The sequence below is a fragment of the Carettochelys insculpta genome, chromosome 1 (genome assembly GCF_033958435.1).
Source record: "Carettochelys insculpta isolate YL-2023 chromosome 1, ASM3395843v1, whole genome shotgun sequence".
Lineage (NCBI taxonomy): Eukaryota > Metazoa > Chordata > Testudines > Carettochelyidae > Carettochelys > Carettochelys insculpta.
Window position 1 is genome coordinate 210380593 of NC_134137.1, and position 22326 is coordinate 210402918.

Sequence of the window (22326 nt, forward strand, 5' to 3'; positions counted from 1 at the left end):
TTTTTGGCCATAATTTGTTAACTCTGATTAGGTGCAAGAGAAATGTATTAAGAAAGAGGTAGGACACATTAACCATATATTCCAGTAGTGGGTATTTTCTTTGGCTACTTACAGAAGGACAAAATAAAAATAGGTTTATCTTTTCTTGCTAACCATAAAGAAAACAAAATTTTAACTGACAAAACATATTAATGGCAATATTTGAAGATTAGTGGTATGTCTATACAACCGCCTTATTTTGAAATAAACTATTCTGAAAGAGCTATTCCAGAAGAACTTATTCTGAAATAACACTGCTACACAAACTACACTACAAAATAGCAATAAGCTATTTTGAAATACAGCATCTACACACATAGAACCTACTTTGAAATAGAGTCATAGGACATACTATGGCTTATTTTGAAATAGGCTCTGTTCCCTGTCTAAGGAGTGCCTATTTTGAAATAGCTATTTCAAAATAGGTGCTCCTCCTTGTAGAATGAAGTTTACCAATTTCAAAATAAGCCAAGTGCTATTCTGAAACAGCATTTAACTATGGTAGTGTTTACACAATGCATTTTGAAATATTTTGAAATAACTTTGCTATTTAGACCTACCCTAAGTTGTACCCCAATAATACTGAGGCATAACTAGTACTTTTTATATTCATGTCATGAGGCACTTGAGATTAATTTTTACCAAATCAGATACCACCACCCAGGGTCAAATCCTAGTCACTTTATTTATGCAAGAAGTCACCCTAAAACCAATATGACTACTCACATGGCTATAAAGAACAGGATTTGGACACTACTATTTTTTTTGTCCTGTATGAATTATCCATTCCATTTGTATTGTGTGTTACTAAAAGTCACTTGCTTTTTTATCTTCCCACCCCCCCACATCTGTGCTGTTGTAATTTACGTGAATTGCAGTTAATAATCAGTTGCGTTATGCGTAATCAGCATATCAATAATATACTCTGTAAAGACTAAGTAGCTCTTCTTTTTTTCCCTCCTTTAATGAAATCTACAGAAATGAAATGGGTATTTGACTGACAGTACAAAAAGGTTGCATATGCAGGTGCTGGTGGAGGCAGCACAGGATACTGGCTTTGTGGCTGCTGCCAATCACACTCAAGTATAAGCCAAGCCAGCTCTTGTCTTTTTTTTTTTCCCCCTAAATCAGTTGCTTTGCCTTGAACTGGTTTGAATTAACTTGACCAGATCAGTGTCACCACCGCCAAGATTAAAGGTGTGAGCTGGTTCAAGGAATGCTCACATTCTTACAGGGTGATATTATTAACTGTTTTAGTGCCTAGCATTTCTGAATTTCTTTTTTTTAAATAAAGTACCCCTTTTTCCTCAAAAAAAGAAAGCCCACACATTCTAAGTACCTCCAGGCTTCTGTCATATACCCCTAAGTGTACGCTTACAACAAGTTGAGAAACATGGTCCTAAGGTAAGCTGAAGCCTTGAAACAAGTGCCATTCAACCTTTCCAGATTACTGTAACCTTTTCAGGGGCCACATTTGTTTTGCATACCACCAAGAGACACCTCTCTTAAAAGCTACTTACCTACAAAAACATGCACAAATATCACAGAAGACTACAACTGAAAACTTGCTGACTTTCTACAGTCTTATCAAATAAATTAATTGGAACAGACATTGTACTTACATTTCAGCATAAGCCATCTGAAGCAGTAGAAACAAGTAATTGTCTGAATGAACTTTTAGATTGTACTGACATTTACTAATGATTTTATCAGCAACGAAGGGTCCTGTGGCACCTTATAGACTAACAGAAAAGCTTTGAGCATGAGCTTTCGTGAGCTCAGACTCATAATGATTTTATGTAGACTGTTGTAAAAATAGGCAAATGTCTAGATGAGATGTACCCACAAAAGGCCTCAGTGTACCCCAAGGGCACACGAACCCTGGTGGAGAAACACTGGACTAAAATAGTCACCAGGGAATTAGGTGGGGGGACACAGATTTCTGAATACCAATGAGCCCTAAATCTTAACATAAATATTCAGGGATTTCTAACAGCTTCCATTCTATGACCTCAAGTAAAATCGTATATTAAAATGAGATGTGCTGTAGCATAATGAGCATGACAACCACTTTCAGTCATTTTCAAGAATCAGGCAAAAGGATTAACCTGAAAAATTTCTATTAGCTACCTCTTGATAAATCACTGGGCGGGAGCAGGGTTATTAATACAAGCAACCCTCCTCACCACATTGATATTTATGGCTTACGATAGGAATATTGCTGGATCCTGGAAAAGAGCTGTTACAATACTAACAACCTCATTTGTGAATCAAAGTCTCAAGTGCAGCTCTGTTAAGCTCTACCTTGTAAATCATCACCTGGATATTAGCAATGCTTCAGTACAATGTGACATATTTAGTATAATGTTTTTTTCCTACTGATGTTTAAGTTCATATTTTCATTAGCTGGAAGACCTAGGCAGTGGTATGTACAGGGTTTAATTAAAGTAGTATAAATAACAGTTTTCCTTTTCCACTGCCATTTAACTTTCCTATTATTCATCACTTTTATGGTGCAGGTCATACTATATTGGATTTTTTTTTCTTTTTTGGTTTATACACACATTTTTAAGCTTAAAATATCACAGCCTGTAAAGAAACGTGATTTTGGGGTCTGGTTCTGTACCACAATCACGCCAAGATAAGAAAAATAAATGAATTTACTATTTTGTGACTTCAGCCTCATCCTAAAAATATCATTATTGTAAGCACATCAGTACAATTCTGTATTAACTGTACAGTTTTGTTCCCCATTGATTTTGTGGTAGGTAGAAATCCCACGTACATAAAAAGCTTGGGTCAGACTTACCCAAACCAACACTGAATTGCAAACCCTAAAAAAATTGCTCTATGGGATAGGAGAGCCTTTCTGGTAGGATAACCTAGCAAATCTGTTTTTTTCTTATAGCTATCTCAAAGCATGGTATCAGTCCTCTGCCAGCTGCTTTGCCTCTTGCTGCTTTAGGCATCCAAAGGCAGGAGAGGCACAGCTGCAAGGAGATCAATAGAAAAGTGGAGCGCAGCAGAGAGGCTGCCAAAAGAAGCAAATGAAGCTTTGCAAAACAAAACGAAAAAAAACAAAACAAAACAAAACAAAAAACAAACCACACACACAATGGAGACTAGACGCTGATAACCTAGGAAATAGCTGGGGAGTTCTGTCATCAACACCCAACTCACCAAAGTAGACCATTGAACAATCTGTGGAAATAGCATCAGGACACTTTCAATTCTACTACCCCTCTTTCTAGCCATCCCACTTCAAAATGAAAATATTTACTCATGGCCCCATCTGGCCACACAGAGATTTTCTCGATATAAAGCATTATAAACTATTATTTTAAGGCACTGTGATCATGCAAACAATACCACTTAGCATTTCCAGGACACTTGCTACATACAGAGCATTTTGTAAACATTAACTAATTCTGGCCTTTAAGCAGAGAAGCAAGTGTTATCTCCAAGGTACAGATGGACAAGCAGAAAGACTTGCCCAAAACTACTGAAGAAGTCACTCATAGAGCTAGAAGCAAAATTCTGGTGTTCACAGTTCCCAGGCCTTCATCTGGATATGAGTAAACAGTGTGTCCTTGTAGCCAAGAATGCTAACAACATATTGGGTTGCATTAGGAGGAGCATTTTGAGCAGATCTGGAGAAATTGTTGTGCCTCTCTATTCGGCACTGGTGAGGCCACATCTGTAGTATTGTGTCCAGTTCCGCCCCCCCCACACACACACACAGTTTAGAAAGGATCTGGATGTGCTGGAGCAGGTTCAGTGGAAGGCAGCAAAAATGATTAAGGGGCTGGTGCACATGACCTATGAGGAGATGTTGAGGAATTTGGGCTTATTAAGTTTACAGAAGAGAAGACTGAGGGGTGAGTTAATAGTAGCCTTCAACTTCCTGAAGGTGAGTGCTAAAGAGGATGGGAGAAACTGTTCTCAGTGGTGACAGACAGCAGAACAAAGACCAAAGGTCTGAAGTTACAGAACGAGAGGAATAGGTTGGACATTAGGAAAAATTACTTCACTGGGAAGGTGACGAAGCACTGAAATATGTTACCTAGAGAGGTGGTGGAATCTCCATCCCTAGATGTTTTTAAGCCCCGACTTGACAAAGTCCTGGCTGGTATGACTTACATATGGTTGATCCTGCTTGAAGGAGGGGGCTGGACTCAATGACCTCCTGAGGTCCCTTCCAGCCCTAGGGTTCTATGATTTTAAGACCAGAGGCCAGACAAGACCAGATATGATGATCAGACACACAGTTGGTCATAGACTTTTAGACAGTAGGCATCTAAATGTATGGAGCAGTTTTTCAGAAGCATTCAGCACCAAGCAGCTCTTCACTATATTCAGCAGTTAAAAACAGAGTACTGTCCTAGGAAATTAAAAATCTGATTTAAAAAAAAATTCTCTTGATGGTTTGAAAACTAGCTGTTCTGTGTTGCCATAGTTTCATTTTATGTATGTACCATATCATAATTCAAAATATTTCAAGCAGGAGAAAGTACAGAACAATATGCACTGAAGTATAAGTAATATTGCATTATTCATAGGGAGGGCTGAGGTCAGATGTTCTAGCTCAGTAGTTCCAGTTTAAATCCCTAAAGTAGCCACCACTGGCTTGCTTTTTAGGAGTGCTTAGTGCCCAGTGGTTCCCACAAACAACTCTGAGTTGTAATGGAGAACAGTCATAAAACAAAACAGATGCACAAAATAAAGTTGATAAATGATGAGTTTTGGCAAGATGTTTTATTAATATTTTAGCTGCCTAACAGAACATGGAAATCTGAGGCTTCACCAACTAATAACTTCTCACTCCCATGTTAGCCATCTAAGTCACATTACACTCACAGAAATGCCAGTATTTGGAGTCAAATCATACCACTGCCTCTTCCAGACAAGATGTTGAATCACAGGATAGTGATACTTTGGATACTCAAATTCAAGGTCAACTGCAAGGTGTGGCAAGAAGAAAAATGAGTGGTCCTTGAAATATGGTTACATGAAGCATCCATAATAATAATGGAGATGGAGTTTTGTAATGCCAAACAAAGCTTCCACCAAATCCAAGGAGAGAATTCAGCCCCAGGTCAATTACTGTTACATTCAGTTACTCAAAACAGCAATACGGAGACCATTAGATTTCCAAATGATACTTGTTTTTAAATCATGGTTCCGCTGATTTACAGTTAGGAGGAGATGGGATGAACATCATAAATGGAGAGAAGTAATTTAGCATGGTACTCTGGAGCACAACACAATGGAGGGGTAATGGACATAAATTGGAAAAGGAATATTTGGACCGAATATAAGGGGTAATCTTTTTTGGCAGAATTATTTAGCTGCGGGTTACTTTTCCATTGGACAGGGAGAAAGTTTGATAACTTGGGATTTTAAAATTCACTGTGCAAACAAACAATCTTTTAAAGATATACTCAAGTGAACCATCCTGCACTGTGAAACAGAAATACTGGAGTTTATGATTTTCCAGTAGCTAAAAAATAGTTTCAGCTATCAAAAAAGATTATTTCCTTTTAGTAATTGTGACAAATTTAACAAAAAGGTGCAAACAATTTAGTAAATTATAAATCAATTATTTAAAAAAAAAAACAGCAACCAGAATTTACACATCTCTTTTGCTCCAGAAAGTTTAAAACCTAGAAGTAGAAGAATCCTAGCATTAGACAGTTTTGAAAATACAAATATGAGCTCAGGTTGAATTTTTCCAGACAACACAAGGAAACATACAGGGAAACCTCCAAGAAATGTATACAGACATTGGTCTAACTTTCACCACAGAGAGAACAGCACCTTAACAATAATTCATGGGGGGAAAAAAGCCATAAAATGGACATTTGTGACATCTGCTGAAAATTGCTCTACACATTTCTGTCAGTTCTAGTTGCATCTAAATGCATAGCTAAGCAGAATTGTTCCACGCTGTATGTTAGAAATGCTGATCATACAGTAGGGAAGATATAAAGGCAATTTGCATAAAATGGGGAAGCACAACCTCCTTAATTCTTTCTATTAAGGAGGACTTCACCATGGAGATTACATGCAGTATCACGTATGTGTTAATGAAAAGGTATCACAGTAATACAGCACAAACCCTGATTTCAAGTTCAGAATAGACTATTTTTGAAGCTTTAAAGAGACCCAACACAGCATTCTCTGAAGAGGAAACAGTAGTTAAACAGCACATTGATCTGTAGCATCACATTCCCATTTCACAGTCGACTGAACTTACCCCATGTGATGGGTAGGAGATCCAGCCTAGCTCCCCTTGAATTGCTTTTGAATCCAGGAGATTAACTACAAAAGATGACAAAATGAAGAGCAATGAATGTCATGTGTATCTGCCCAGTTAACCACAGTCAGTCTTTACTAAAAGATGTGTTTATCTGGAGGCCTTGTGAAGCAGCTGATTTGTTCAGGTGGCCTAATGGTGTACTACATAAAAAAGATGAAAATGATCAGCTTGTTTATAGGAAACTATTTCAAGTACAGAGAGGTAAAACAATTGTCAAAACTAAGCAACGTCTGAATCTTTATCCAAATTCATTTCAGTGTGGATGGGAAGGGGGCATTCAGCACCTCTACCCCGTGGCATACAATATAAGGCTCTCCCCTCATATGCCTGAAATTTGGGTCAATGCACCCAACTACATAGGCAAGATGGGAATATTTAAATTTGATTAAAAGCATACATTCTCCATATATAATTTTCTTAGCATACAAAAATAAATCAAAATTCTGACTAAGGGCTATATACCCTTTCTACCCTTTGATCAGATTGATTTTCCAAATCCCTTGCAGCAATAGAGTAGAGTATTTTCTAAATTATATTAAGTAAAATATGACTTTTACTTTGTAAGCCATAGTGTTTCAACTTCGACACCTTCAGGATGAGTGCCACTACATAAACTATCCTCAAGATAATTCTCTCTTCTTACTTTCTACTACAGGTTTAAAATCCTAAATCCAACATTTTCTGGTCTGGCGACATCACTCATCCTTCTGGAAGAGAGATGTTACTAGACCAGAGAGTCGCACAGGAGAGCACAGCTGGGCAGGAGTCTGTGGGGGGCCAGCTGGGCAGGACTGGGGGTTGTGTCTACCAGCAGACCTGTGGAGCTGGGGCTAAAGACAGAGCTGGCTTCCACCTGCAACCCCACAGGGTCAGAGCTGGTTTTCCCTGCAGTCTGGTGGGAGGGGGCAGCCACCCAGGATTGGAGCTGCATCCACAGCATAGGCAGAAGCCAGCTTCTCCTGACAGCCCCAGGGCAGAATGTAGGAAAGGCAGGAGGAGGGGTGAGGGGGTGGCAGCTTGGGGGTCATGGCAAGGAACCTTTTCTTGTCCATCAAATTCTCTTGCCCAGGACTGGTCAGGCCCTGACCATGACGGACAAGGGAGGTGGAACCAGTAGAGAAGATTTTATTTGTCAAATACCTTTAAAACTTAAAATCCTCATTTAATTGACTAGATACTTTAAGATCAAAACAGGGTTATAAAATAGATTCAATAAAGCCCCTTATTCCCTGATACTACTTCAAACAAACAAACAAACAAACAAACAAACCAAAAAGTTTTATTGCATTTCATTAGCATCTACTAGTAACTGATCATGTCTCTATGTACAATAGATTTATTAACATGAACCAGGACAGATAAGGCAATGAACATCAGTGACAAAGAATCATGGTCACTCTCAACCTTAGCCCCAGTCAATAAGACATATTAATGCACAGCAACAGGATTACATGCATCTCCAATATTTATCAGTTACAATTAGGTAATTTGGTTTTAAATATAGAAACTATCGACAATAACAAAAGGAGGACACCTCATTCCACATACAAGGGAGCTTTGACATATCAGTAGGATGGCTCTTTTAAAAAGAAACTACCAATCAAGGTAGCTGTGTTGTAGGGTTCTTCTGTTTATAAACCTGAAGGGTTGTCATTGTTTCTGGGACCAGATGGTGTGGGCACTGGTGCTCAGAGAAAGGGGAAAAAAAAAACAAACCTGAAGTTGTCTATAAAACTATTAAAAAGAGCTATCTGTATTAATTTTGGCACCTTCCATGACTTATTTAATTGCAGCCCTTACTAAGAAAATAAATCAATTAAAAACATTTTTAAAGGTACCATGGGGGAGGGTGCAGGGGAAAGATGGGCATGAGGAAAGACAAATATGATATCACAGATAGACAAAAATGATTCATTATAAAGGATAAAACACATTTTTCACAATTATGTTATTGCACAATGAATGAGTTATGCTCCAGTCTGTGGAAACAAAAGTACTTCCCTGACAATTACACAAACTTTTTAAAATAAAATTACACTGACCTTTTATTTTTCTGCCACAGGCAGGTCTACCTTACAAAATTATGTCAACATAAACCATGTGAAATTAATCTAAAAATGTGTCTACACTACCAAGTGCCATGCATGGACTTAAGTGGCTCACTGTTCACTTCTGTACACCAGCTCCATGAGAGGTATAGTGCTTGATTTAAATCCACGGGCCAATAAAAGGTAGTGCAGACATTGTTATGTAATTTGAATGAAATGGACTCCTGGAGATGTCCTACAGTGATGGTGTTCTGTGCTTGCTCTGACTGCACAGCACACCAGCCAGAATCACAGGAAACCGCTGTTCTCCCTGTTAAAGCCCCAGAAATGTCTGAATTTTAATTTCCTGTTTGATCAGCATGGAATGTTCACCAGCACAGCTGATCTTAGAGGCCACAAGGCAACAAACGTAATCCAGCATGGAGTACGCAGGAGGTGCTGGGTCTTACTGCCGTGTGGGAGAAGAGAGTCCATGCAGGCAGAGCTTTGATCCAACAGAAGAAATGCTGATATCTGTGCCAAGATCATGTGGGTCCTGGGGAAAGGGGTACACCACGGACATGCAGCAGTGCCATGTGAAAATAAAGGAGCTTTGGCAAACCTACCAGAAGAGAAGGGAGATAAACCATCATTCTGGCTCCGTTCCTCAGACATGCTGCTTTTATGAGGAGCTCCATGTGACTTTTGATGATGATCTCACAACTACCCCAAATCATGCCATGCATACCTCCAAGGTACTCCAGGAGACCTCCAGCAACAAGGAGGAGGACGTAAATGTGAAGTGGATGATCCGTTCTTCCCAAGAGCCAAGAACTGTTTTTAACCCTGGAGCTCATCCCTTCACAGTGGAGCACGATGCCAGAGAAGGCCACATTTCCAATCAAATTGGGGGGGGGGGCACATGCTATTTTTTGTGTTTAAGTTAAACAAAAAAATATGTATAGTGGGTTTCTGAGAAGGGCTGCCTTCTTTCGTCCCCCACGGTAGGACACTGCCCTGTGCTGCTCCAGTATTAACTGTGCTGGCATTGGTGTTGCACACAGCTTTGCAGCATGAAGACCAGGTTTATACCCAGACATCTGGAGCTTCTGCTCCCTTTGCCACAAAGTGTGGCTCCCCTAGCGCAAGGAGGAAACCTCTTCCGTCCTTCTTCTGCACCTGGGCCTCCAGGGAGCTATGGCACTGGAGTCAAAGTACTCAACAGAAGAGCAGACCCACCTATTGTCCTAACTAAGCACTTAGGATCTGTCAGTCTCCCACTAAGCTCCAACTGCCATTTTTTACAAACTCATCTCTGACATACTGATGGTAAGCAAAGACAGCCCTGTTGCACAGCACGCCACTTATTTCAAATAGAGGCTACCATGGTTGCCATGAAAAAAATTCTCAGTAGCCAACAATTACCACATTCAAAGTATGAAATGTTACAGTTTCATACAAGGAGGGGACAGAGGCTTTTGAACAGTGGCTACCTAAACCCACAAGGACCATGATGTCTCACCCTATCCCCTGAGCTTCAAGTCCATCAAAAAATCCCAGGTCTTTACTGTCAGGAGCTGTACATTTTATTCTTTTAATTGGACTAGACACTGTCCACAGCATACTCCAGCAACTAGCTTGGTTGCACCACACCTCAGCTAGGCATTATTATTTGAAAAGCTGGAGTTTCAAGACAAGACATAAATGAGAGACGCACAGAAATAAGACAGACATATTGAGAATTGGGAGGGAGATATACAAGCCACTCCTAGCACATTGGATTTTCCAGAGCATTTTATGATGTTGTGGCTTTTGTTAGGTAAAATGGCTGTGGTCATAATATGCCCCCTTTAAGCTATACCTCTCAGTTGAGGAATTAACTTGGTTGCATGCACAGGAGGCTCAATTACATTCCTTTCAGGCACACTGTTCCCCTTCTTTGGTAACTGCATGTGTGGATGTGTTGTCTGACTCGGCTTCTTTACCTCAACACAAATAAAAATGGCATACTTGAACTTTTCCCCATCCTAACCACGAGTGTATGCAGCATTCATTTACAGAACACTACTCCGAAGATAATCAATGGCATTAACCAAGTCAGAATGAACAAACAAATTACAGAGCAGGAGAACATCTGCAATTTAGACTTAAAAATAGCAAATGAATTAGATAATAGTATTCATCTGGGGGCAGGGGGAAGCGGGAAGTCTTCCAAAGGGGAATAAAGTGTTGAAAAGCACAGTATGAAGCAGTAGTAACCAGCTTATCATCTGCAACATGTAAGCTCCTACTGCACAAGTTGAATGCAACAAAAATCTTCATCCAACTTCCCTTGTCTTAGGGTTGGGTGGTTGGTTGTGGGTTTTTTTTTAAGACCTGCTTCAACCTCTCCCATCCATAAAAGCAGAAGCGCCACACATGCTACTTGCCCACGTATCCTACACATCTCACTAACACTTACAAATATTTATATATTGATAAATCCATGAAGGAAAAGCTATAGTCCAGACCCGTCATTCTGAAACAGTTTTGTCAAGCTTATTGATAACTTTGCACTGGATAATTATGTACATCCTCCATCATTTTGTTCTGAGGGGGCAGAGATTGAGCTTTTGATACAGTCTTCAACAACATTCTCACTCATAAGTTAAGGAAATATGGATTGGATCCTTGGACTATAAGATGGATAGAAAGCTGACTTGATGGTCAGGCCCAACAGGTAGCAGTCAATGGCTCAATATCTGGATGGTGGTCAGTTTCAAGCAGAGTGCCGCAAGGCTCAGTTCTCTGGCTGGTGTTGTTCAACATCTTTATTAATGACCTGGATGAGGGACGGGATTGCACCCTCAGCAAATTTGCAGACGACACTAAGCTAGGAAGAGAGGTAAATATGTTGGAGGGTAGAGACAAGATCCAGAGTGACCTGGATAAATTGGAGAATTGGGCCAAAAGAAATCTGCTGCTGTTCAACAAGGAAATGTGTAGAGTCCTGCGCTTGGGATGGAAGAATCTCAAGCATTATTATAGGCTGGGGACCGACTGGCTAAGCAGCAATACAGCAGAAAGGGACCTAGGGGTTATGGTGGATGAAAGGCTGGATATGAGTAAACAGCGTGCCCTTGTAGCTAATGGCATATTAGGGTGCATTAGGTGAAGCATTTTGAGCAGATCTAGAGAAGTGGTTGCTTCCCCTCTATTTGGCACTGGTGAGGCCACATCTGGAATATTGTGTCCAGTTTTGGGCCCCCCAGTATAAAAAGGATGTGGATGTGCTGGAGCAGGTTCAGCAGAGGGCAACAAAAATGATTAAGAGGCTGGAGCACACGACCTATGAGTAGAGGCTGAGGGATTTGGGCTTATTTGGTTTACAGAAGAGAAGACTGAGGGGTGATTTAATAGCAGCCTTCATCTTCCTGAAGGGGAGTTCTAAAGAGGATGGAGAGAAACTGTTCTCAGTGGTGTCAGATGGCAGAACAAGGAGCAATGGTCTGAAGCTAAAGAGGGAGAGGTGTAGGCTGGGTATTAGGAAAAACTACTTCACTAGGAGGTTGGTGAAGCACTGGAATGTGTTACCTAGATAGGTGGTGGATTCTCCATCCCTAGAGGTTTTTAAGTCCTAGCTTGACAAAGTCCTGGCTGGGATGACTTAGATGGGGTTGATCCTGCTTTAGGCAGGGGCTGGACTAGATGACCTCCTGAGGTCCTTTCCAGCCCTAGGGTTCTATGATAAATCGACTGCATCACTGGTAGAAGGGATCAGAAAGTCTTATGTACCCTCTCTTGTCTAACCAGCTCACTATCCCCACTCATTATAAATATAGCCAATTTCTTCTCTCTTAAATGGCAGGTCAGAAAAAAAAAAGCATAGGGAGAAAAGAAAGAAAAAAACTGGGAAATATTGATGGTCTTTTGTGCAACATCTTGCCCTTTGCAATATAGAGTCATCATTTGACTAATGGGACTCACACTGTAGGTGGGAAAATCTGTCTGGCATCCTCTGTGAAGAAACACCAATAATTTTGTTACTCAAAGATTTAGGTTATCAACTACCTAATTCATATGTGAAGATAGATCATTCCCTACCCCCACCCAGAAACAGCCTTCAAAGATGTTTTTTCCTGAGAAAGAATGAACATATTCACCTTTATCTAGAAATATATCATTCCTTCCCCATCCCTACATGAACAACAAGAAATCCTGCTGCACCTTATAGACTAACAGATACTGGCTGTGTCTACACGAGCCCCAAACTTCGAAATGGCCACGCAAATGGCCATTTCGAAGTTTACTAATAAAGCGCTGAAATGCATATTCAGCGCTTCATTAGCATGCGGGTGGCCGCGGCACTTCGAAATTGACGCAGCTTGCTGCCGTGCGTCTCATCCAGACCGGGCTCCTTTTCGAAAGGACCCCGCCTACTTCGAAGTCCCCTTATTCCCATAAGCTGATAGGAATAAGGGGACTTCGAAGTAGGCGGGGTCCTTTCGAAAAGGAGCCCCATCGGGATGAGACGCATGGTGGCAAGCCGCGTCAATTTCGAAGTGCTGCGGCCGCCCGCATGCTAATGAAGCGCTGAATATGCATTTCAGCGCTTCACTAGTAAACTTCAAAATGGCCATTTGTGTGGCCATTTCGAAGTTTGGGGCTCGTGTAGACGTAGCCATTATGGAGCATAAGCTTTCGTAGGCAAAGACACACTTTGGGTCTTTGCCAACAAAAGCTTAAGCCTCAAAATATCTGTTAGTCTATAAGGTGCCGCAGGACATCTTGTTTTTCTCAGAGATACGGACTAAATACCTCTGTGACACCTGTCCCTGCATGTAACTTTTTCTAAAAAAATACACATTTTGCTCACTGGAAAAGAAGTAATGAAATAGTCAGCTAATTTTTCCTAGGGCCCAGATGATGAGCAAAACATACAAGTCTCATTTCAGCATACTTCAGTACAAGGCAAACAATTAATTCAGCAAGACCTAATTTGGCTACAACAGCCACAAAGCCTGGTACACAGGCATAGAAGAGGAAAATGGTTGATAAGGCAAGACATCTTGTGTCACAACATAATCCATTCATGCTAGAAATCTTGAAGGAGGCAATTCTTTTCCCAGAATATGAAATGTAAAGACAAGGACAAATAAAATATGAATTAGATATTTGTTACCCAAATTTTTTTGCAAGTAATTACTAGATTAGAATAAAATGTCAGATTTTAGAAACTGTTGACCCACGTAATAAAATTACTCCAAAGGTTGATTAAATGGGTGGAAAATATACCATGGTGAACTAAGACAATTTATAAAATCAACCTGATCAATTTATGAAGTGTAATAAAAAAAATATACAGCCAGATCAAGTGAACTGCACAAACTCTGACAAAAATATAGATAACTGTGCAGCTTTTCACATAAGTGTTTTTTCTGAAAAAAAATTATTATATCCAAGTCAGTGGCAGCATGAACTGTTGTAAGTGCACTAAACCCATTGCCTGATTTTCAGAGATCTTGAGCATGCACAGCTCCCATGGGAGTTGTAAATGTGCAGCATCTCCAAAAAAAACAACAAAAAACAATGTATCGATGGATTACCCTTCCAGTTTTACTAAACTTGTTGAAGGAAGGAGCAATGAATGGTTAGGAGAAAGGACTGAGAGTCATAACTCTGTCTCTTCCCAGTTCTCCCATTGATTAACACCTTGCGATATCTCAGGCGACTCAGTTAAGCTCACCATTCCCCTTTTTTCCTCCACATTTCTAAAATGGTTGGATTATTTACCTACCCCAGAATTCTGAAGCTTATTTTATTAATGTTTCAAGGGTTTTGAGAGTCCAGTTTAAGCCTGCTGAGCCCACTCCTGCATAGTGTTCAGTTTCCTCAACTTTCACTGACTTCACTGAGAGCTGAGAGCCCTTCAAAAGAGATTCTATTTCAGTGCCAGCTGATATTATAAAGCTGGAGTCTTATTTAAAATGCTGTCCTAAGAATTTGCAGGGCATTCCTCCAAACCTCCAACCTTAGCAGATATGCAATACAGGTTTAGCTTTTCCAGTCTGGCACTCTCTTGTCCAGCAACATCCAAAATCTGGCATGATTTTAGTTAGCCAGGTGACCACTTGTGTGTGTACCCATTTCCTGTGGTCCCACAAAGTTTGTTTGCAGCCACCAGTTCTGGCTCTCAGTGTTCTATACTGTTGTTTAGCTCTAATTTCGTCCTAAATGTCTTCCAAGAGCCCAGTAAGCAGTGAATGTGTTGGTAATGTTGCTAGATTATATTGACCTCCTGTGGTCTGACAAAGCCTCTCATTCGGCATTGGTCAGGTCCCAAGGGTGTAAGATTAGGGAGGTTGTACTTAACTCTTCGGTCAGTTTGTTACTGTGGGAGATTTAATGTGGACTCCAACTGAAGAGATAGTGCTGCCTTAAGCCATTTTTCTTTTCTATACAATGTTTATGCCCCATCTGGCTGCCAGCCAGGGTGGAGGTAGGATGGAGAAGAGCATCATGGACATACAATTGTCATAAAAAGAGGAGCAACATCACACGAAAGAGAAATGAGCACAGAAATATTCTTGTAAGACAGAAGAAAAAAAAACAGATCACTGACACTTCAGTACATTGCACTAGTTCACAGCACATTTGTGTTTTAAAATAATAAAAACACCAGTGAGAAGGATTTCATAACCTTGCTTCTTGCCAGTATTTAAATATCACAACAATCTACAAAATGAGCAACAATCACAATCCCAGCTCTGGGAATTCAACAGCATTAATCCTTTCATACAACGAGCTTGTTCACTGTACAGTACACCATGGCTCTTTATGCCATATGGCAATGTGCCGGCAACTCTATTAACAACATATTCTTTCCTAAGAGCTTTGCCTCCTGCCTGCTGCTTTGGGCTCCAGAAAAGTTGACTTCCCAATTTAAGACAAACCATAATAAGCTACCTCAGTTCAGGCTGTGCCAAGTTGTAAGGATGAATCTCTTCCCAAAGCTTACAACAGGAACATAATACACATGGAATGCAAGCTGGCTTGCATTTTTGTAGGTATTGTGGTACAAGAAACTAGTTAAATGAAGGGGTTTGAGATGTGTTTGACATACAGGCCCACTGGCATCAGAAGATCCTTTCAATTTAGAAATGAATGCTACCTCACAGAAGAGAGAACTGAAATTATGGACCTGTTTCTGTTCTCATGTAGACCAGGCTATATCAGGATTAATTTCACAGAAGACAAATGAGTTAGGCACAAAAGTAGCAAGGAATCAGAATCAGATTCTCCAGGTCAAACACAGCACCATTTCAAGGAAGATGGGAACAACACTCCTCATCCAAAGGAAAATCAACCAAATATTGTGGCAAGGAGAATTATCCTGGAAACAGGCCTTCCTTCATAAAAACTGGAAGGGTGCATCTACACTAGCAACTAACTTCAAAGTTAGGCACTACATCAAAGTAGACAAAAGAAAGTCTACACACATTTTCCCTTACTTTGAAGTTAACGTTCATCTTCCTGAACTCTCACTGACCTCACTGAGAACTGAGGGTTCTCCAAAAGACATTCTATTTCAGTGCCGGCTGGTATTATAGAGCTGGAGTCTTATTTAAAATGCTGCCCTAAGAATTTGCAGTGCATTCCTCCAAACCTCCACTCTTAGTAGCTTTGCAATACACGTTTAACTTTTCTGGTGTGGCACTCTCTCCTCTGGCAACATCCATAATCCAGCATGTTAACTTCGAAATAGGGAGCCCAACTTTGAAGTCCTTACTCCATTCCCAGGAATGGAGTAGTGCCCTACTTCCAAATTTAAGTTCAAAATAGGGTGTGTGTAGATGCTCAAATTCGAGGTTATTTTTGTAGTGTAGACACAGCCGAAGAGAGCCTGTCAACAGTAGGGTGTCAAGACCAAAAGTAGAAGAATTTGATAACAACAGCTTCATTAGTCACTAAACATTCCCCAGTCATACGAGATAAGAAATACATTCAGAAGGACTGCTGATATGGCTAAAATAAATATTTTTTTCAACTAATCAACATTTTTCAAATTAAAATGAAGGAATACCACGCACCTTAGAACACAAGGTGGATGAGATAATACCTTTTATTGGATCAACTTCTGCTGGAGAACCATATTACCTCTCCCACCTTGTCTCACTGATATCCTTGACCAAATTGGAGCCGGTAGTCAGCCGACTCCTCAAACCCTCCCTCCCCCAGTCAGTCCCATGGCTGGGGCTGTCAAGATCCCAGCACAAAAAAAGCATTGTCCTTGACTAACACAGCTGCAAAAAAACATTCAAAACATCTAAATCTCATCTGTTCTGGATAGGCACCCACTTGTTTATTTAGAATAATATTAGTTATTTAAAAAAATGCTAGCCAGGGCAAAAAAAGAAATTGTGGCTATTCACCACACACACACAACTGAAATATGCTGTGTAAATCTCTGGGAAGCAAAGAAGGCACTTTGAAGCAGGAACCGAGCCAGGATTTGGTTTCTGGGGTGGGACAGAGTGGAGTCTGTTCACATACGGACATCCATTTTTAGAATGCTAGCCACCCTGCTGCCAAGACAATCCTCACCTGAATTTGTATATACTTAATCAACTATGGGCATAGATCTGAGGATCAGAACCTCTCGGACTACCAGATTACAGGAAGAAGGGGAATAAGTGGAGTAGTCATTGCTTGGATTTGCACTCAGTCTGTTTTCTGGGTGGACATGGCAGCTGCAAACAGACAAGCTGGGTCCTGGCCAGGGTGAAGACATGCCCCATTGTCTACAGACATCTGGGACTAGCCATCATGTTGGTCAAAAATAAAATAAAGGGCTTCTCTGGAATTTTTGGTTATGGACAGAAAGCAGTTTGGAGTAGGAATTCTGGCATTGACGAGTCTAACCAATGCTATGTCCCTGTTCAAGTAACAGTGTTCAGAAACAGCATGAGGTTCTACATTATCCTTGTCCCAAAGCCTTTTTAAGTAACTGCTTTTGATGCCTGATTCTCCATTCATTTACAGAAGCATATATTCCTAATAGTTCAGATTTTGTAGTGATATTATAGCCCCTCAGGCCTGCTGATGGGGGGTGGGGAGGAGGGTGGGATAGAGGAGATAATTGTCCCAGGGCCCACCATTACAAAGGGGCCCAGAGTTCCAGCCACCACCACTGCTACTTTGGCTGCAGTACTGGCTGGAGTCCTGGGCTCCTTTGAACTGCCATGGTAGTGCTCCTCTGCCACTCCTTGCAGCTCTGAGGAGGCCCAGTGCCACAGTCTGAGCAGCAGTAAGGGCTAACTGCCCTAGGTCCCGCCCCTTCTGCCCTTCCAAGGTTGCCAAGCCAGGCCCCTCCCTCCCACTTTGCCTGGTGCCTATCAGCCCCGCTGTAGCCCCTTTATTCTGCTCACATGCCATAAAAGGGCTGCAGTTCAGAGTCCAAATGCCCAGCAGAGAATTACTCTGATATAGGAGAACTCTTATATCCAAGTGTGTTGACTCCTTAATACTGACAGAGAACATGCCAGGTTTCTGGTCATCCTGTACTCCATCTATCCTTCACTGATGTAAGCCCCCAAGAAACCCCAACAGAAATGTGCTCTCTCTCATGCTCACCTGCTTAGGTAAGATTTGGGCTTTTATGCCATATGGTTCTCATTCCAAATGTGAGCCTTGAGGGGAAATTCTGCTGCCAGATTAAGGGCATTACTTTGCCTTGGGAGACACAAAAATCACAGTGACAACTGCAGTTTTTCTGCAGTGCTACTCTTCTGTTGAACAATACAAAATTTAATTTTATGCAAAGCATTATATTTGGCAAATGTTATTTTCAGCCTCTGGTTAAACTGCTGACTACAAAGCTGTATACGCAAAAAAAAAAGTCACACCCAAAATAACAAAACAAAAACTGAATATCATAAAATTGAGGGCAGTGGCAACTGACAGAGAAAAATAACTGGCAAGTAGAAGCCCCCACCATTCTAGCAAAGCTGTTTGGTACATAACAAGTAAAGTGTGCCCCAAATCTAAATTATTGCTATAAACCACAACAAGAACAATTCAACCATATTCAAATGTGTCAAGTTACCTTTCAACTGTTCAGTGTTACAGAATTTAATTTTTATTACACAATTAGTTTAAATCATTTCTTGACTTTCTGTTACATGTCAAATCTTTCACCATGGATATTTTGCAGCCTCTCAGAACTATCTTTGTATTTCAGGATCAAGAGGAGGTTCACTCTTTTCAGTAAACATGGTCTCAAACACCTCATAGAGCCAGATTCATGCAGTAAGTTCTTCCTACACTTGAACAGAGCAGCTAATAGGAATCCACTTATAATTCTCTCTCACTGGCTGTTGTTAAATACTTAATGAGGAGACTCAGTACACAGATGAGCACTACAGCAATGCCTGCAAATAAAGGGCTAGAGTGGGGTCAGCAATTTTGGATTTGTGGCACATGAGACAATTTTCATCAGCACACAAAACAGGAGCTCAGCCCCAGCACTCCTCCCCATGAAGCTGGGAGCCTGCTCAAAGCCATGCCACCAGTGGATTAACAAAAGACCAGCTAATGCTACCAACCACCACCTAAACAGTAAAGCTCTGTCTTAATTTAGCTATTAATGAAGCTGTTGTAAGTAGGACTATTAGTGACTTCTAGAAGTATCACTGGCACTCAGACCATACATAGCGGTCTAACGGTCACATTTCAGCACTCCGCCTTGGAAAGTTTGATGACTCCTGGGCTAGATTATAACCTGCCATGTCCTACAACAAGACTAAGGAGGCAGATCTGACTGAATTGCTGGTCCTTCCCCCCTCCAACTCCCAGAATGGTCCATACAATGTGTGTTTTGCTGCTGGCTCAGATAAGTAACCGAATACCTCATGATCCCTTCCCTTCCTTGGCTCAGCTAGCTGGTAGCCAAAGACTCTTTCTGATTCTTACTCTTGCCCATTCATTTTCTACCCACTTGCACAGGCAGCACAGTAGATGTCCCACAGAGATGTTCTGTTTCCCACCCTGGGAACCTACAAGATGTTAAACTTCTACAGGTGAGCAAGGGACAAGTGACATCCTTCTAGCTCCCTTGCATGGGTGTACAGAACATTTATTTCCCCCCCCTACCCACCCACCCCCCCAAAAAAAAGCTTGACTAACTCTCTGAAATCCTCACACTTAGGCTATGTCTACACTAGAGGGTTTTGGCAACAGAACTGACATTCATCAGCAGAACTAAAAAAAATCTGTGGGTCGTCCACATTCCCAAGGTATTAATTACCAGAATACAGCACTCCTATTGACTATGTTCTGCCACTCCGCCAGGAGGCAGAGCATCTCTCCTGACAGAGCTCTGTCAGCAGAAAGCCAGTCTGTACACTCCAGGGGGTCTTCTGCCAACAGACAGGGCTTCAGAGACACCAAGCACCCCTGCCCACTGTGCTTCCAGTTGGCCATTCTGTCAAGAGGACAGCCAGGCAGTCTGGCTCCTTTCTGTTAACAGAGCAGATTGCTTTTTCGATCCACTTTGAGGTCTGGCCATGATCTGTCAACAGAAATTTTGTTGGAAGATCTCTTCTGACAGTAATTTCTGTTGACTGATCACTCAAGTGTAGACGTAGCCTAAAAGTGCGTGTATAAAACTTTTATTGTATAAATCCATGAAGTTGAAAAAAATGTTTGGAAGGAAGAACTAAAGTTAGTGCATTTTTGTTACTGCACAATAGAGTGCTCATTTCATGCTAAAATACTTCCCTGCTCATCCCATTTAGGTGGGTGTGTTCAAAGGATAGCCATGGAGATGCAAATACAGCTTGATGTACAAACTAACCTATTTTGAGCCTGATCCTGCACATCGTCAAATGCCCTCAGATTCCCCTTAAATACAGGGCTCACTGAAAGACAGACCTCTGTTTCGCCCAGGATAAACAAAAAGGAACATTTAGGTATTTCTATGCAGAAAGCTTCAACACCAAAACAGCCCATGTTTTGCCAGCCAAGAGAGAGCTGCTTTGGCAAAGAAATAGGGTGGATTTTCTCACAGTACCTGTCTGTGTTACTTTGACAATTTGCCTAGACCTTTCATATTTGAGAAAATATTTTCCTGTACAATCACCACCACAAACTAATGAATTTTTTTCTCAGTCTGAAACATTCCACAAGAGCAGTACAGTGCCACTACAACTGCGTGTAACTCTCTCTCAACTGTATAAAAGCACATCACTTGAGTGCTGGAATGTAATGTTCATCAAAAGGGTCTAATAAAGTTTCAGTTTTATTAGCCGCCTATTTCCTGTAGAGTTGTCCTGCTGCCAGTTCTTTTCATTATGCCAGGAATATGAAAACCAAGAATGGATGAGCCTAATGATGACCAAACCTTCAACTTGGTTTCGAATATTAAAAAGAAATTCTACTTCACAAAGACTTTCAGTCAATTAAACTAGTCTTAGCCTCCCTTCTTAAGGGCAATACTGAAAAAAAGTGGACTTGCCCACATAGGTACCCCACTACCAAATGAACATAATATGTTCTGAATTTTCTCCACGTCCCTTTTATTCCAATGTTTCCAAATCCCTTAATACTGGAATTGAAGTTCCAAATACTTATGGCCTGATTATATTGTTGCTCCATGTTAAAACCAGGAGTAACGCCACTAATTTTACTGAAATTACACTGACATAAGTCCACATGAGTTCAAAACCTGGTTCACAGAACTAGCATAGGTTTGAAATCAGGAAACAGCAAGTTTACCCTTCTGTAAGGGCCAAACATTATGAAGCACAAAATGCCACACAACTGACTTCAAGAGGAGCTGAATAGTTCCTAACAGGGCCTCAACACCTCAAACAACCAAGCCCTAAAATTCTTCCTGCTGTCATTGTGGCAGCACGAGCACCTGGTAGCCAGGCCTCACTCGCAAGGCAGAATGACCATACACTCCATCCTGGAACGCTATCATACAACGGCGGGGTGGCCTGAAGCCAGGCCAGGAGAAAGAAATCAGAAAGTTGACAAGTAGTTGGAGAGTCCCTAAAGAGAACATCCTGACAAGTAGATAGTAAGTCCCCAAAGAGAACAGCTGAGGTAAGTAGCTGGAAGCCCCCCGAAGAGAACATCTTGGTTGTGCAATATCAGAGGGTCCTGGGGGTCGGTTCGGAAAATGACGAAGGACATAGGAAATCTTGTAACATGTTCTGACAGGCCGGGAGGATAGAAAGCCCAAATTAGGTAACAAATGCTTTAATTGGCCAGGTATTGTACCCCCAATTAAGAAAAAGTATAAAAGGTGATTTAGCAGGGACAAGGGTGTGGGCTCCTGGACACTAAGCGGAGGCTAGCAACTTCCAGTCCAGACAGCAGACCCCGGCCTGATCACCCGGATGTCACCACCACAAAAGGTCCCAACCAAGTTATATCTCTGACTTGAAGGGCTGCTGTAACGTAGTTGTTGGTAAGATGTGGGAGCATTGGATGTTATTGGTAAGTCACATGTAATTATATACAGCTATATGTAACCTAGTGTTTAGCCTATGCCAAATAAATAAATATATTTCAGACAAGTGTTAAGTAGTTGTAGTTACGCATAGATGAATCAGTCATTATCGGTAAATACCACTAGCTGGACTAGCTGGGGCTGTATAGAGAATTATTGGGACTTAGAACAGCCACAGGGCATTGTGGTGCTCACAATCAGAGTGTTATTGTTCCTGGTACTCATAATACTGTGGAAACCCAAGTTTTAAAGTAGATACACTGAATCACATATTGCTGCTACACTATATAAGGCTGCTATAGAGGTGGGGTGGTCGGTCCCAGGCCACCCGACTCCCCCCGCTGTATCAAACCCCACGCACACCCACAGGACCCGGAATAGGTTGGCACATCATCAGTCATAACCTCCATTTTCTTTTTGAGATAACTTATGGAAATGAACTGTAT

The 22326-nt window shown here is 41.2% G+C and overlaps 1 protein-coding gene across 4 annotated transcripts in view; it reads right to left on the reverse strand.

Annotated features, from left to right (window-relative positions):
* Positions 1-22326, reverse strand: part of EPHA3 (EPH receptor A3) — a 413871-nt gene that overhangs the window by 381088 nt on the left and 10457 nt on the right. For all 4 annotated transcript variants that reach the window (XM_074998622.1, XM_074998615.1, XM_074998629.1 and 1 more), the window contains exon 2: positions 6296-6360. In XM_074998622.1, the coding sequence (XP_074854723.1) occupies positions 6296-6360 (65 nt within the window). The remainder of the gene's footprint in view (positions 1-6295; positions 6361-22326) is intronic.